Below are 17354 nucleotides of genomic sequence, written 5' to 3'. Positions count from 1 at the left end.
AGAAATTTTACATTAGATTATAATGTGGTTCAATAATTTATATTTTAGTATAGAAAATTAGATCAATTACTATATATTTATATATATATTATATAGAAAACATGCCAAATAACTTTGAACAAAAGTACCTTTTTGCATACTCATAGAATACCAGTGGGTCCCACGTGGGCCTTACCAGTGGGTCCCACGTGGGCCCTCTCTCTATCCACTCACAATAAAGAAAAATAAGTCAATCGGGTGTATAAAATTTTACATTAGCAACTTAATCAAATAAGATTTCGATCATCAAATTATATCGTTTTAAGTATTTATATATTTATCTAAAATTCAAATCGATTGGAGGTATTTTATTAAATTAGATATAAGAAATGGCCTCACCAATGGGTCCCGCTTGGGCCCTTCTCTTTTCTATATATATATATATTATGATTTGGATTTTTTTATGCAAAATTGTGCGTGAAGGTTTTATGATGTATAATTGATGTCATTTGTTCCCGATGTAGTCAATCCAAATATCGGTATCGGGTGGTTCGTCTTAACTCGACCGATACAGAACCGTGACGGGCCGACTGATACAAAAGCGGCCGAACCCCGGGCCCGGACTTGGCTCAAGTGGCAGCTCTCAGCGCATCCTGTTCTCTCTTTCTCTCTCTAGGGTTTCGTCGGGAAGAGTCAGCGAGAGTCGACAGAACCCGAAGCGCGATTCGAACTGCTTGAGGTTTTATTCTCTCTGTTTTCTTCTTGAAGATCGGATCTTTATGTTCTTCTGCATTGTGCGATTGGCACACTTTTATTGTGGAAAACTCGCGGCTTTTTCTAACTGTTTAGGAGTTAGGGTTTTAAGGTTCGAGTACCCTGACGTTTTACTCTTCCCGCTGTGGTATTTTTTGCTTTTTATTCCCGAAGATTGGATCTTTGTGTACCTTACGTTCTCTTGCATTGTGCGATCGGCACACTCTTATTCTGGATTCTTTGCTGAACTGCTGATTCTTTTGCATTTGTTCGCGGTGGAGTGTATAGGATACTTCTTTTGCGTGTCAATTGATCTTTCCGTTCGTTCGGCTAAGTACTCCCGGGCGGTCGTTTTTGCTGATTGATGAGTTGGGAGTGAGAGTTGCATGAAGACGCGATATGCGTAAGGTTTATTCGGGAGGTGAAGCTATCAAATGAGCCAGGAATGTCTCGGCGTCTTTCTGTTCCCCCAAGACATGGAATTTGAGCCGTAAAAATTGTGCACGTGGAAACATTATTTTGATTGCCTTATCGATGGGATACACATAAGGACTTTATGTTCCTTTAATGTGCTTCAAGAGTATATGATTCGAAATAGATCTTGTAGCGTAATCTTATGTCACCTGCAATCAGTTGGATTTGATTAGGACATTAGAGTAAATATTGTGACCATGTGGATCAGATATAGACCGACTAGGCGTGTTGTTGGTGTAAAAAGGTGTTCTTAAGTATCCTCTTCTACCCAACCCAAAGTTGTACTTTTTTTCTAATAAAAACTTTATCGTTCTTTACACTGGATGTTGACTGTTTTAGATCAGCAATATCATTGGTTTTTGGAGTGCATATTTACCAAAGACTTTTTTGGTTTAGTTGATCTTGGTTAGGAATGATAATAATGGGCAAGGTATGATTTCACCTGATTTAACCAACTACAAGTTACCTGAATCTGAAACAATCACATATATTTTAATCCAAACCTTTTGGAACTTGACTGAAGGGTGGTCATTCTCCAGTTTAAGCGGGTCATTCTCCCATCACATATCTGCTGCCATTGTTTTTTAACAGTAGAGTGACAACGTATAAGGTGCCAACAAATTTTACACTATTAATACTTGAATCCAGCTACCTTGGCACCTGGAATTAAACCTGATCAACTAACTTGTCAAATATCTAAATCAAGACTCAGGTACCCTGCGACTCAAGTCCATCACCACCTAATTAAAGGTTAACCAAAGCCGGATTTAGCGAGTCGGATAGGCCTAGGTACTTGGAAAAGAAACCTGATCCATTGTAACCTATAATCTTGGTTGGTTTCTAAATTGTCTAGTTTGAATGAACTTTGATCTATATGTCCTAACTGATAAAAAACAAAAACAGTTCAGGATATGCTTCTAAACTAGAAGTTACATTGCTTAGAATTTCTATCTCACTTTTTGGGGTTTTTTTCTGGGAAATTTGTTGGTCGGTGTCCACCAAAACTTAATTTCTGAATAATTTTTTGAATTTATTAGCTTTCTTGCATTTAACTTTATTATGAAAGACATACATTTGATCATATCATGATTGTGAACTCCAGTGTTTCTATTATCTGAACAATTTATATTTTAACTTACAGAAAAGTACGGTAATAATTCATGAAGCTCAAAAGACATGAAAACTTGATCCAACTACTTCATTGGAAATTTTTTTTACTTTTACTTTCATCTAAGGTATTAAACTTACTTGAACACTAAATAGGCTTGGCAGCCTTTTCTACATTGTGACTGCTGTGCATGTGATTTGAAGAATTCAAAGTTACTTATGCTAAGTTAATCCTGTAAGCATTTTGAGATTCAAACAGGTGCATGGTCTTATTCTGTGACATGTGTTTCAAATAATCTAAAGTTATCTATTCTGGTGATCCTTTGTAAACATGCACAGAAAAATTGAGAATCGAAACCTGAAACCTTATCATGATATTAATCTGTTTAAACCAAAAATGTAATTAGCCTTATGAAACATGTAAAACTAGTGAGATGAAAAAAAGTGAGTGGAAGGAAGTGATACACTCCATTGTTTAGAAAACATATCTGGTTGTTTGAGGCAGAAAATATGAACAAGAACCAGAGTCGTAATTAGCTTTTGAACTGATTTACCCATATTGTATGTGAAGAACATACCTTATCTTATCTATGTTTTTCATTTAGATTGCTTTAAAAATTAATGCCATACAACCACAAGTTCCATATTTATGCTAGTCACTCGGATAACTCAAACTTTAAAACTTTAAATGGTCTGTGCAATGTTCTGTTTCTACTTTTTTGATAGGATTAGAATATCAATAACTTTTCTTTTTTTAAAAAAAATTATATGGATGTAGAATTGCTTTAAGTAGTCATGTAACCTATTATATGTAAGTGAATAACCAAAAAATCTGTACTAAATCCCCAAATATGTAATAGTATTATAGCCATGAATTCGTTATTTCACTCAATAGCTGAAACCACTGAATATACATCAAATCTTCTCAAATTGCCATTTGCTTGAAATTTTCAAAATCCTAAAAGTAGCAAACTCTCCAAGACTATTTGTCGAATTTTGGTCAATTCTGGTTAATATCAATCAATTTCAGTTGAAATGGATCAAGTTGTTCCAGACTATTTCATTTTCACCTGAAACGCGGCCTCCTTTTCTATCTCAGATTTAGCTTCTTAAGTACCTCAAGAATGTTTTGAGGAAATTTTTGCATAATTTTTAGTGCAGATAGGTCCTCTTGGGTTTCAGTTAGTTCAAGTTAAATCTTAGGTCTACAATTGATTCATTCTGTTTTAAGTTTATCTTTTAAAATTCGTTTGGGGATTTTATTTAATGTTTTATGTAAGTTCCCTATTCATGAAGATCAAGCTTTTAATTGTTATTATACTGCTGCAAATTATTAGTTAATCTTCTTTTATTTGTTTTGATTTGCCCTTCCTGTTTCATTTTGCAGTAGGCCAATGGAGGATGAAACTAATGTATGTTTTCTATTCTGAAGTTTCTGCACTTTGTCTTTTCTTGCATGGATATTTATACAGCATGGCATCTTCCCGAACTTATCGTTGTTTTATGTTATCTAAGGCTTATCAAAGTTTGATATTACTCATTTTGTTTTAGGGCATTTGAATATTGAGCTGGGAGATGATAGTCTTCACGCTATCTATAAATTTGCATAATAACTAAGATATTTTGAAGAGCTTCAAATAATAGATATATGATAGAATTTGCATACATGATTTTGTCTATTACTTCTTCTAAGTATGTAGAATATTCTTTTGTTTGATGGCAAATTCCATGGTTGAAACATAGAATACTTATCTTTAGAATTAGTTATTCCAAGTATATGATCCTAAGCTATTATCCATCTGCGGTGAACTAATGTAATTTAACTTAATATATGTGTTTCAAGGTTTGGCATGTTTTGGCTCTAAATTCAGTTGAATGTGTTGAGAATATTTTATGTTCCGCGTTGTCACGAACGATCGTTGTGCACCCACAACAACTCCGTTCAACGAACCGTTCGTCGCTCTCATCTACATGTACAGTTGCTTGGCAGCATGTTTTGGCTTGGTTTTAAGTCCTTTTGCTTGTAAAAATGTAAGTTCGAACAAGTTGCAGCGCTACAGTGTGGTCGCTCACCGAACCGAGCAAAACAGCCCCGTTTTCGCGTGCCACGGGCTGTTTTCTGCAACCCATTGCTGCACGCGAAATGTCAGCCATCTCAGCACCCTAGAACCACCCGGGTGGCACCATGGGGGATGGGGCTTCGGTATAGTGTCGGGCGTTAAAACAATCTTTCACAAGTTCGCACGTTATATTGACGGGAACTTGTTGTCGCGCCCGGCATCCGGTGAGCAGTTGTTTGTGGACTTGGAGCTGTTCGTTCAACCCTCTAAAGTCCTTGTTTTTCTCCTCTCCCTCTTTTCTCTTGTGCATGCAAGGTGCTCGCTGAATTGCTTATAAAGCTTCTTCTTTTCGCGAGACGTCGGGACTTGTCCGTCGCTCGTTCTTCGAACTAATCAATTTTCTCTTTTACAGGTCCTTCGGGACCTACGAGAGGTTGCAAGTGGGCTGATCTTTGCGGACGTAAATCGTAAGGGCGAAGCGCGACTTAGGCAACGCAAGCTAAGATCGCATCTTTGCCGCAAGGGTGCCTCGCGACTTAGGCAACGCAAGCTAAGTTCGCGTATTTGCCGCAAGGGTGCTTCACGACTTAGGCAATTCCAGCTAAGTCCGTGACATTGTGGTATCAGAGCGGGCAAACACTTCGAGCGAGCAGCGAAGGAACTTAGCAACTTCGCTATGGCAAAGCATCGTGGTGAATCAAGCAAGACGGGGCAAACCAGACCCTTGCCCCAAGCAGCCGCAGGTGGGCTGCAAGTGCACACTCGCTCTCATGCTGTTGGAGCCGCTCAGGAGGAGCACGACAGCGAACATGATGAGCGAGAAGTTGGCTGCTCTCCGCGACGGAGGAAGCGCAATCTGGAGCGCCAACCGGGAAAAAGAGTCATAAGAAGAGACTCACAACGACGGAAACCCCCGCTTGGATGTTCTTGAAGCGAGCTTGGAGGAACTCTATTATGGCCAACGAAGGCTTATTGGGGTAGAAAGCTCGCAAGAAGAAGCGGAGTCCAGGATCGATAAAGTTGAGGCCCTAGTCGACCGATTGTCAGATGATACCAAAGACTTCGTGCAACACCTGCAGGAAGTTGTGGCGGAACTCACTTCAAGGGTGACCATGCTCACAAGAGCACTAAATGCGGGAGGAAGTAACACCCGCGTTGCGCCGCCACAAAACTTGAGGGCACCCGAGCCTCATGGTTATGGAGGGGCCAGAGATGCCAAAGAGCTCGAGAATTTCCTGTTCGACATGGAATAATACTTTCGAGCTACGAGGCCTGATTCTGAAGAAACCAAAGTTTCTATAGCAACAATGTATCTGAACGGAGATGCAAAACTTTGATGGCGAACCCGTTGGTAGGAGATCCAACAGGGTCGGTGTCGAGTTGACACATAGGAGGACTTGAAGCGGGAGTTGAGAACTCAGTTCCTACCGAAGGACACAGAGTTCGTCGCAAGAAGGAAGTTGAGACAGCTCCGCCAGAGCACTTTCATTCGAGACTACGTGAAGCAATTTTCTGCGCTAATGCTGGACATACAGGACATGTCAGAGAAGGACAAGCTGTTCAGCTTCCTCGATTGTTTGAAGTCATGGGCTCAACAAAAACTACATTGAAGGAATGTCGCCGATGTGATCGGGGCAATTGCTGCCACAGAAAGGCTCACCGACTTTGTTTCCTTTGAAGACCCGGGAAAAAGGAAACAATCTTCGGGCAATCGCCCTCCAAAATATTCTCGAAAGAAGGAGCTCGGGGGCGAACAAAGGAAGAAGAGTTCCCATAAAGGACCAAGCCCGAAAGGCAAGGCCCCAAAACCTGGCGGATGCTTCTTATGCGGAGGGCCGCACATGGTAAGGGAATGCCACAAAAACAGGCACTTAATGCTTTAACAGCTTTCATCCACCCCCCCAAATCGGACAAGGGCAAGGCTATCACTCTTAGTTCAAGTAGTTCTAAACTCAGCAACGACGGTGAGGAGTCACAAGGACCCCGGATGGGAGCAATGCGTTTGTTGAATGTCATGCGGGGTCAAGTGGGGGAGAACACGAAGACAAGGCTACAAAAAGCAGGAAGTGGTGAGCTGATGTACGTAGACATAAAGCTCAATTGCCAAACAACCCGTGCAATGGTGGACACGGGCGCTACCCACAACTTTATCGCCGATCGAGAAGCAAAGCGACTTGGGCTGATCTTGGAGAAGAGCCCAAGTCGAATGAAGGCAGTGAACTCGGAGGCCAAGCAAATCTCCAGGTTGGCAAAGGGAGTTCCCATCAAGATCGGAACATGGAGCAGGAGCACAAACATGATGGCGGTGCCACTGGATGATTTCCAAGTGATTCTTGGAATGGAATTTATGCACACGGCAAAGTTGGTGCCAATGTCGTTCCTTAACTCCCTATGTGTGATGGGAGGTGACGACCCCTGTGTGGTTCCCGTCTCTCGGAGAGGAGCCAGGGAACCCCAACATATATCGGCATTACAATTAAAGAAAGAGGTGCGAAAAGATGAATTAACATTCATGGCTGCTATGAAGCTAGAGCCACTCGACGAGAAGGCCATTCATGAACCTGCTGTGGTGGCGAACGCCCTGAAAGAGTTCACTGACGTTATGCCACTCGAGTTGCCAAAGACTTTTCCGCCATGCAGAGGCGTGGATCACAACATCAAGCTGGAGCCGGGAGTGAAGCCTCCAGCGAGACCACCCTACCGCATGCCCCCGCCAGAGTTGGCAGAACTTAGAAAGCAGTTAGGTGAACTGCTAAGCGATGGTCTCATCCGCAGTTCTAAAGCACCATTCAGAGCTCCAGTTCTCTTCCAAAAGAAACAAGATGGGAGCCTCCGACTATGTGTTGATTACTAGGCTCTCAACAAATTGACGGTAAAGAACAAGTATCCCATCCCGCTCATCGCGGACTTGTTCGACCAGTTGGGTAAATCCAAGTATTTCTCAAAACTCGACCTTCGGTCGGGGTATTGGCAGGTGCGCATTGCTGAAGGTGACGAAGCGAAGACTACCTGCGTGACCAGGTATGGAGCGTTTGAGTTCTTGGTGATGCCTTTCGGCTTAACCAACGCTCCGGCCATGTTCTGCACTCTCATGAACCAGCTATTCAAGGAGTATTTGGATAAGTTCGTAGTCGTCTACTTAGATGATATCATCGTCTACAGTCAAACGCTCGAGGAGCATGTCAAGCACCTTCGGACAATCTTCAAGGTTCTCAGGGAGAACACTTTGTTCGTGAAAAGAGAGAAATGCTACTTTGCTCAAACGGAGATCTTATTCTTGGGGCATCGAATCGGTGATTGCTCTATTCGGATGGACAAATCGAAGGTGCAAGCGTTTGCGGAATGGCGAACTCCAAAGAAGGTGCCAGAGTTGAGATCCTTCCTTGGTTTCGTCAACTACTATCGATGCTTCATAGCGGGGTATTCGAAGCGTGCAACTCCACTGACGGAGTTGCTGAAGGAGTAGCCTTGGAGGTGGTCTGATAAATGTGAAATTGCATTCCAAGATCTGAAGGCTGCTGTGTTGGAAGAATCAGTGCTCAAATTGCTAGACTATGGGGAGCCCTTCGAAGTCCATACATATGCTTCAGATTTCGCTATTGGGGGAGTACTCATGCAGGAGGGTCATCCGGTGGCCTATAAGAGCCGCAAACTCAATGAGACCGAGCGGCGGTATCCGGTGCACGAGAAGGAGATGACAACGGTGATCTACTGCCTACAAGTTTGGCGACACTACCTTCTTGGATCGCGATTTGTACTAAGGACAAACAACATCGCTTTGAGCTATTTCCAAACTCAGAAGAAACTCTCTCCAAAGCAGGCACAATGGCAGGACTTCCTAGTTGAGTTTGATATGGCAATGGAGTATAAGCCCGAAAAGGCGAATGTCGTGGCCGATGTATTGAGTCGGAAAGTGGAGCGTATGAATGTCGTACAATTGGAGGGCAGAGGCCAAGCAAGTCAGTTGCACTCCAACTTCCTTTCCAGGATCAGGGATGGACTGTACAATGATCTCCAGACAGAAGCCCTGATACAGCTCATTAAAGAAGGCAAGGCACGACGGTTTTGGGTCCAGGAGGGACTCGTTTACACCAAAGGGAATAAAGTCTATGTTCCTTGAGTGGACAATCTGAGACGTGAACTCTTAAGAGAGTGTCATGATTCCCTTTGGGCTGGACACCCAGGCATTCATAGAACCTTGTCTCTCGTGGAGAGGGCCTTCTATTGGCCGAAGATGGGGACTGATGTGGAGGAATATATTCGAACGTGCCTCACTTGCCAACAAGACAAGGTGGAGCAACGAAAGCCTGTGGGACTTTTGAAGCCGTTGCCCGTACCAGAAAGGTCGTGGGAGAGCATTTCCTTGGGCTTCATATCAAGCTCGCCCGCAGTAGGGAGACTCGAATCGATACTCGTGATGGTCGATCGATTTTCTACGTATGCAACTTTCATTGCTGCTCCCCTACACTGTTCAGCAGAGGAGGCGGCCAAGCTGATGATGAAGGATGTGGTGAAGTATTGGGGAGTCCCGCACAATATCATTAGTGATCGAGACGTTCGGTTCCTGGGACGATTTTGGACCGAGCTATTCAAATTGTTGGGGTCGAAGTTATACTTCTCCACAAGCCTCCACCCCCAAACGGATGGTCAGACTGAAAGGATAAATTCGCTCCTAGAGCAATATCTTCGACATTACGTGAGTGCCAACCAACGAGATTGGGTGAAGTTGTTGGACATTGCCCAATTCTCCTACAACTTGCAGCGGAGCTTTGCATCCAACAAGAGCCCCTTTGAGATCATTACAGGGCAACAACCATCAACTCCTTACACCATGGTAATTGGGTATACTGGGAGTAGTCCGTCAGCCTATCACTTTGCAAGGGAGTGGCACCGAAATGCAGATATTGCGCGGGCTTACTTGGAGAAAGCGGCAAAAAGAATGAAGAAGTGGGCAGACTTGGGAAGGCGGCCTGAAGAGTTCAAGATCGGCGATTTGGTGTTGGTCAAGCTCCAACCAGCATCACTCCAATTCTTTAGGAACAAAGTACATAAAGGATTGGTGCGCAAGTACGAAGGGCCCTTCCCAATTATCAGCAGGGTGGGCAACGTCTCCTACAAGTTGCAGTTGCCGGCGTGGTTCAAAATTCACAATGTTCTTCACGCCAGCAACTTGAAAGCCTACCACTTGGATCCGCAAGATGCTTCCCGAAGTGTTCCAACTCGGCTACCCCCCACCACAGCCTCCTACGAGAAGCGAGTTAAAACCATTTTGGCGGACCGCAAGATAAAGCTACCCATTGGAGCTGAGCAGACCGAGTACTTGGTGAAGTGGCGAAAGCTTCTCCGAATTGAAGCTAGTTGGGAGCCTGAAGACACCCTACGACATGAAGAAGCAATCATCAACAACTATCAACAAGCATCGACGAGGGCGTCGACAATTTGAGTGGGGGAGAATGTCACGAACGGTCATCGTGCACCCACAATAACTCCGTTCAACGAACCGTTCGTCGCTCTCATATATATGTACAGCTGCTTAACAGCATGTTTTGGCTTGGTTTTAAGTCATTTTGCTTGTAAAAATGTAAGTTCGAATAAGTTGCAGCGTTACAGTGCGACTGCTCACCGAACCGAGCAAAACAGCCCCGTTTTCGCGTGCCACATGCTATTTTCTATAGCCTGCTGCTGCACGCGAAACGTCAGCCATCTCAGCACCCTGGAACCACCCGGGTGGCACCATCGGGGATGGGGCTTCGGTATAGTGTCGGGCATTGAACAATCTTTCGCAAGTTTGCACGTTACCTTGACGGAAACTTGTTGTCGCGCCCGGCACCCGGTGAGCAGCTGTTTGTGGACTTGCAGCTGTTCGTTCAACCCTCTAAAGTCCTTGTTTTCCTATCCCTCTTTTCTCTTGTGCACGTAAGGTGCTCGCTGAATTGCTTGTAAAGCTTCCCTTTTTCGCGAGATGTTGGGACTTGTCCGTCGCTCGTTCTTCGAACTAATCAACTTTTTCTTTTATAGGTCCTTTGAGACCTGCAAGAGGTTGCAAGTGGGCTGATCTTTGTGGACACAAATCGTAAGGGCGAAACACGACTTAGGCAACGCAAGCTAAGTTCGCATCTTTGCCGCAAGGGTGCCTCGCATCTTAGGCAACGCAAGCTAAATTCACGTCTTTGCCACAAGGGTGCCTCACGACTTAGGCAATTCCAGCTAAATCCGTGACAGCGTGTCCTCTTGTATGCTAGTATTACTATGCCTACAACAGTATGCTTGGTTCAGAGTGAATTTGCTAATAAATGCAGGTCTAGGTGGAAGGTCTAGGCAATATTTTACCAATTACAGAAATGATATAGGTACTTTTGTTAATGCAGCTAGTCAGGGATCTTTTATGTGTTTTCAACTTCGTTTGCTTGTCTGAATAAGATATCAAAAATTGCTAGATCCAGCAGCGTGATTTATGATTCATTTGTGAATATTATCTGCAGTATCATTTCCTTAAGATGAGCATGATGCAGGGAATACAGAGGGTAAATGGTCTTTATGTGTGTTTTTAGGCAAATGACAACACAGCTTCTAATCTATTGAGCTCAAATAGCATTGATGTTGAAAAATCACATAATTCATGCATTTTGTTGATACAGGTCACCGCAAAATGTGATTACAGCTTAATAGCTTGTAGGACTGACTAGTGATTTTTTTGTGACTTCCTACATCAATTTCCTCCCCTCGACTAGTATAGCTGGAATTGACAAGCTGTGTCTCTTGCATGATCTTTCACATTCCAGAACCAGAGTTTTGAAACTATGATGTCATTCATAGATGGTCTTTAAGTTTGCTTGCTAATAAATTACATCTTTTCACTGGCAAAGGTGTTTGATTAGTTATTTTAACATTTTAAACTTATATGTTCAGGCCAAGAAAGAAGAGGAGGAATTCAACACAGGACCTCTCTCTGTTCTGATGATGAGTGTCAAAAATAATACACAGGTACGAGGAGTCTTACATGCTCTATTATGTTAATGTGGGGGTAGGGAAGAGAACTATTTTTGTAATTATAGGTCATTTGTATTAGTGTATGTTGGTAACTTGTTTCATAAATGAGGCTATTTAAATGGATGCATAATTGTGTTATTCTTCTGCATTGTACAAGATTATGTAGAAAGAATTTGCGGATATCTTGACAGCATTACCTTTCTAGGAAAAGTTTGGTTGCAGATGATGGCAAATGATGGGGCACGTTATTTGGCAATTGTTTAAATGCAAGACAACCAAAATATCATCCTTTTTTATTTTGTTTACTGACTTTTAGTAACAGAACATCTTCAGTTGGCATCGTATGCTTGTCATGAATAATATCTTATTTTAGAATTTAGCATGTAATTAGGCAGCTATACTGAAACTTTGCTGCAACAGGTGCTTATCAATTGCAGGAACAACAAGAAGCTACTTGGCCGTGTAAGAGCTTTTGATCGCCACTGTAACATGGTTCTTGAAAATGTTAGGGAAATGTGGACCGAGGTAACTTACTAAATAATTTCACCAGTCGTCTCATTCCAGCATTTTCTATAACTTTTTTTTTTAATCATTGCAGATACCCAAGACAGGCAAGGGAAAGAAGAAAGCACTTCCAGTCAACAAGGATAGATTCATCAGTAAGATGTTCCTTCGAGGGGACTCTGTCATCATTGTACTCAGGAATCCCAAGTGAGGATCTGAGATTCGATGAGGGAATGGCATGTCACGTAGTGCATATTATCAGGTACTGATAAGTTTGTATGGTAAGAGAAGGATGTCTGGAACTGTTAGCTTGCTTTGGGGCTGGCTAGAAGATAAAACAAACTTTTAATGTGCTGAATCTTTTTTTTTATGTACTGTGTTGAATACAGTAGATGAGAGTGGACTCTGAGATCAAAATGATGATTTGTTATGGATGCCGATTTTATTTTATTTTTTTTAATGATGATTTGTTATGATGCAGATTCTTCATCACCACCCCGGTGCATCTGCTGATGACTTGCATGATGATACTCTTTAATGTTCATGGAAATCGCAGTTTTGTCCGTCATTCCTCGGAGAGTGATGGCAGATTGTTCTCGATAAGGTAGCATTAGTCGTCTGAAGTGACAAATAATAATACTTTCATGGCAACACAGATTTGGTATTGTTTCCTAGAGATGGCCGACAAATTGGATTTGCATGAAGCAAACTAGGTTGTGTTATCACATCGTCAGTCAGAATAATGGTCAATTATAAGAGGCGGTCAGTTGGATTTTGGAATGGCTTATTATGGTAACATTAATTGACAACAGAGAAAAAGGATAAAAGCGTTGAAATTGTTTGTTAAATGGTCATTGTATCACAGGAAAGACCACTGTTATTGAGTTGCATTATATTCAGGACGTGTGTCATAATGTATGTTGTACAGACAAACGAACAACATTACACACCCTTTGTTTATCATATCGTATCCCTCTGCACAAAACCTTGTTTATCGTATCGGAGATAAGAAGCTCGGAGCTTCGCTGCTGATAGAAACGCAAAGCATGGAGTGGATTGGAAGAACATGAAGAGTCCACTTTTGGCCACAAATGAAGGAAAAATTGAAGTCGCGGTTCTAATCATATCAAAACATCCCATTCCAATCCCTCTTTTCGATCACAGGTGGAGGAGACACACACTAAAAAGCATCCATCCGATTTCTCCACATCATGGATTCAGAGTGGAGGAGGGGGTCCAGGCTGAAACAGTGGTGGGCAGCAACTCGTAAACAATCCACAGCAGCAAAGACACCACAGGCTGCAATTTTTTTGTTTTTTGTTTTTGGAGGAAGAGACCAACCAAATGAGCAAGATGTCCACATGGTATGCCAGAAAGATGAAGAGCGACTGGTAGTGTGGTACAATAATACTCACCATGAATCCAGAATGCCTGCTGCTGCTGCTGGTGGTGGTGGTGGTGGTGCAGGTGGGAGGAATGGCACCTCGGGATCAAAAGGAGCAGGAGATGGTGGATCCATCAGAGGCTACAAGAAAAAGTGAATCAAAATGAAGCTGATGACATGCAGCTCAAATATGAATCTTGATCTCGCACCAACTACCTCCCAAACCATTCCGCCCCAGCTAACAGTCGGTGCATTGCTCAGAAGCTAACAACCAGTCATAAGAAGCAGATAAAAGCCCAATACATTTTGAAGAAGAAGAAAAAGAATATATATATATATATACATATATATATATATACATACATATATATATATATACATACATATATATATATATACATACATATATATATATATACATACATATATATATATATACATACATATATATATATATACATATATATACATACATATATATACATACATATATATACATATATATATATATATACATATATATACATACATATATATATACATATATATACATATACATATATATATACATATACATGTAATATATATATATACATATATATATACATATATACATATATATATACATATATATATATACATATATATATATATATATAGTAAGATTCATGACATCAATTTGTGTTTTGCATAATAGGAAATGGCTTCAGGAGAAAAAAATGTTATATTTTAGAATTTTCACAAATATTGTCCTCTATATAAACAATAATACTGATAGTGAGGTTCTATCCTTTTCGAATATCCAAAATACCATCTGATAAAAAAAAAAATTCCTATCGAAATCTATCTAACGAAATTGGTAACCATATCAATAACCATGTCATGACTCATCTTTTTTCTAATTATCATTATTTCATAATAAATAAAGACAAATATCACATGAGTCTAAGGCTAAGTGAGAAAAAAAAATCAAGATTTTATCATCTTATATATTTTTTAAAAATATATCAAAATATTCTTAATTCCTATTAAAATTACTCAACTCTCATCTAAGGCTAATTACTTATAATTGTCATTTGGAGTTTCCTATTTGTAGCATGCAAAGCTGAAGTAGTTTTGTTGTGGCATTTGGTAGCCCACTCATCTCTTTCTTTTTTGACGTACATCTTCTCCTCTCCAATTTGCAAATGACCTGCCAATCCTCATTCATGTGCACACTGGTTTTTGGAGTGCAAATGGAGCTGACCTTATCCATGAGAGTCAGCTCCTCCCACTCCCTGCCATCTCTCCTTCTTCCCTCATGCCAACCAACCACATTGTCAAAGACTCAACTCATTCATGGCACAAATGGGAGGTTGTTATCTAATCACCAACAAGTTGTCTACTACTCCTGTTTAACATTTTATATTACAAGTGGTGGGATCAAAGGGACCCATTGTTAGGTTTATAGTGTGGTGAGGGTGGGGGAGAAGAAATTGTCCCTGCCATTATTTTCCTTCTGTTGGTGAGCAGCTTTGCACACCAAACTCCTACCACTTGGAAATTGGAAGCTAACCTTTCTCAAACCTTGACTCTGTACCTAAATTGCTTGGTTGGTGGGAATTTCTCAAGGCCACAAAGATTTTTCAAAGCATGAATTCTTAACACAATAATACTATCCATGGATAATTTCTCTCACCCTTCACCAGGTCAAGATTTGTGTAATTTGGACTTCAATTTTTTTTTTTTATGCGTGTTTCAGATTTATTAAATTAATAATTCAGTTATTTTATTGAGTCGGGTCATATGATAAATAACATCAAAATTGTCGTCGGTGAGGGATGTAAGTGTCTAAGAACTACTGAAGGGGATTTGAGATGATTTATATGGTTTGATGAATCTATTATTATTAATTTGATGATAAATATTTTGAGTCACTAATTCAGATTCATCAAATTAACGAGTCAATTATCTCTTCACGTTGGATCGTGATAGCTCGTTTGGTGGAAATTTTCCAAATGATAAATGTTCAAAGATAGCAATGTTATTCACATGCACTTTTGAATGCTCAAACATAGCAATGCTATTCACAAGCAATTTTTTTCACCTTTTGACTAGTCTAAAGTTTATGAAATGTGGGCTTAAAGGAGTAGAGTTTTAGGATTATTAAGTCAATGTATAGCTATTCTATTCTATTGTCAAATCATGATAAATGGCATCAAAGCTAATGCTAATGAGAAACTTAAATAGCAAAGACAACCAAGATGCAGCTGGAAAGGAATTGAGATGGTTGGTTTATATGGTCAGATGAGGAATTAAATTCATCATAAAAAGTTCATTATATCAAGTGAGAGAATTATTACATCAGGAGGAAAAATAAATTAAATACTTAGAGAAGGATAAACCAAATTAATTTTTTAGAAAAAAAAGTAATTAATATAATAAATTTATGAAAACTATATAAACCTGATGTAGAGTTTTTGAAGTTGTAAAAAATTTTAAGTAAAAAATAGAATATTATGCTTTTTCCTAATCTTCCTATCTCTTATTCTATATTTTCCTAATCTTCCTAATCTATATTTTCCTATATTTTAAGTAAAAAACTATATTTGGTATGTGATAAAAAACTATATTTGGTGAGTAAAAAACTAATCTTCCTAATCTATATTTTAAGTAAAAAACTATATTTTCCTAATCTTCCTAATCTTCCTATCACATACTATTCTATTTAAGTAAAAAATAGAATAGTATGTGATAGCTCTATCTCTTATTCCTATCTATTTCAACATTTGGTATGACTTCTTCCCCGAGCATCATTTAACTTTAAATTCTTATATTAACAAAAAAAATTATGATATATGGTGCATTCAAATGAAGATTCTTCTAGGCTCCCAAAATATATGAGAGTTTATAAAAGATGGATTTGTTGAATCAAATCTAGTAGAAGAAAGGGCAATGAATACAGGAGCAAGAAAACAACTTAAAGATAGAAAAAGGAAGGAGAAAAAAGTTTTATTCACAATCTACCAAGTACTTAGATGATATAATATTTGAGATCATCGCTCTATTAAATACTTCAAAAGAGGCTTAGGAAATACTTCAAAAATATTTGGTAGTGTGAATAAGGTAAGAAACCTTCGTCTACAAGTTTTACGAGTCGTGTTTGGAAAATTACAATAAGGTACTTCTGAATCTATTTCTAATTGCTTCTCAAAAATTATTTCTATTGTTCATGAGATGAAATAGTGAACAAATAAATAATCAAAAAATAATAAAAAATACTAAAATTTCTAAATCCAAAGTTTGATTTTATTGCTATAGCGATTGAAGAGTAAAGATTTAGAACAAATATCTTTAAAACAACTAATGAGTTATCTTCAACTTCATGAACAAAAACTTACAAAAAGAGAAAAAGAAAAATCTATAGAGCAAGCACTATAAACCAAGCTTACTCTTGAATACAAAGGTGAATTAAATTCTCAAAGAGAAAGAGGTCATGAACAAAGAGGAAGAAATGGCACAAATCAGACCATTCAATAATCTCAAAACAATAAATGTGATAAAAAAAATTTCTAGCCAAAGAGGCTGAGATTATAGTCGAGGACACGGTCGAGGCCGTAGACATTGTAGAAATTTTAAAAAGTCTAAAATATAATACTAAGTTTTTAGAAGGTATGGACACTACTCCTTTGAATGTTATTATAATCCTAATAATTAAGGTGATAACATAAATTTTGTTGAGAAAGGAAAGAATGATAATTAAGTTTTGCTAATGATTTATGATATGACATTTAGATATAGAAGCTTCAAATCACATGTGTAGCATCAAAGAACTATGTTTGGAAATGGATACAAGTTGTTCTGGAAATATTATATTTGGTGATCCATCTAAAAGACAAGTAAGAGGCAAAGGTAAAATTTTTCTTTAGCTTAATAATAATAAAGAATTATGTATTTCATATGTTTATTATGTTTCTGATATGAAAAATACTATTATGAGCTTGGGGTAGCTACTTGAAAAATATTATGATATTAAGATGAAAGATATGACTCTTTCAATTCGTGATAAGAATAAAACATTAATCTCATATACGAAAATAGTGAAGAACAAAATGTTTCCTTTG

The 17354-nt window shown here is 39.4% G+C and overlaps 1 protein-coding gene and 1 long non-coding RNA gene across 3 annotated transcripts; one reads left to right on the top strand and one right to left on the bottom strand.

Annotated features, from left to right (window-relative positions):
- Window positions 1–598: 598 nt before the first annotated feature.
- Window positions 599–12766, top strand: LOC135595225 (uncharacterized). Of its 2 annotated transcripts, XR_010480309.1 has the most exons (6): window positions 599–718; window positions 3701–3725; window positions 11283–11357; window positions 11784–11888; window positions 11962–12129; window positions 12349–12766. XR_010480309.1 is itself a non-coding variant. In XM_065085860.1 (5 exons), exons 2-5 carry the CDS (start codon window positions 3708–3710, stop codon window positions 12076–12078), a joined length of 315 nt encoding a protein of 104 aa, XP_064941932.1. In that variant the 5' UTR covers window positions 599–718; window positions 3701–3707; the 3' UTR covers window positions 12079–12313. The 2 variants fall into 2 exon arrangements, 1 of the variants encoding a protein (XP_064941932.1); XM_065085860.1 differs by lacking the exon at window positions 12349–12766 and having other exon boundaries at window positions 11962–12313.
- Window positions 12767–12946: 180 nt separating this feature from the next.
- LOC135595229 (uncharacterized) lies at window positions 12947–13477 on the bottom strand. Its single transcript, XR_010480313.1, has 2 exons — window positions 13283–13477; window positions 12947–13166 (listed from the first exon to the last, which is right to left on the bottom strand). It is a non-coding gene; the product is annotated as an uncharacterized LOC135595229 (long non-coding RNA).
- Between the last annotated feature and the right edge of the window lie 3877 nt (window positions 13478–17354).

This window comes from Musa acuminata, chromosome BXJ1-2 (assembly GCF_036884655.1).
Source record: "Musa acuminata AAA Group cultivar baxijiao chromosome BXJ1-2, Cavendish_Baxijiao_AAA, whole genome shotgun sequence".
Classification (NCBI taxonomy): Eukaryota; Viridiplantae; Streptophyta; class Magnoliopsida; order Zingiberales; family Musaceae; genus Musa; species Musa acuminata.
The sequence above is the reverse complement of the archived record's forward strand: the minus strand, read 5'-3'. Positions and strand labels throughout refer to the sequence as shown.

Bases quoted from the DNA above. Each gene is read 5' to 3' on its own strand.
- LOC135595225 (XM_065085860.1), top strand. The intron at 11,358-11,783 runs GTACGAGGAGTC...TTGCTGCAACAG, and splicing joins GTGTCAAAAATAATACACAG to GTGCTTATCAATTGCAGGAA. The intron at 11,889-11,961 runs GTAACTTACTAA...TAATCATTGCAG, and splicing joins TTAGGGAAATGTGGACCGAG to ATACCCAAGACAGGCAAGGG.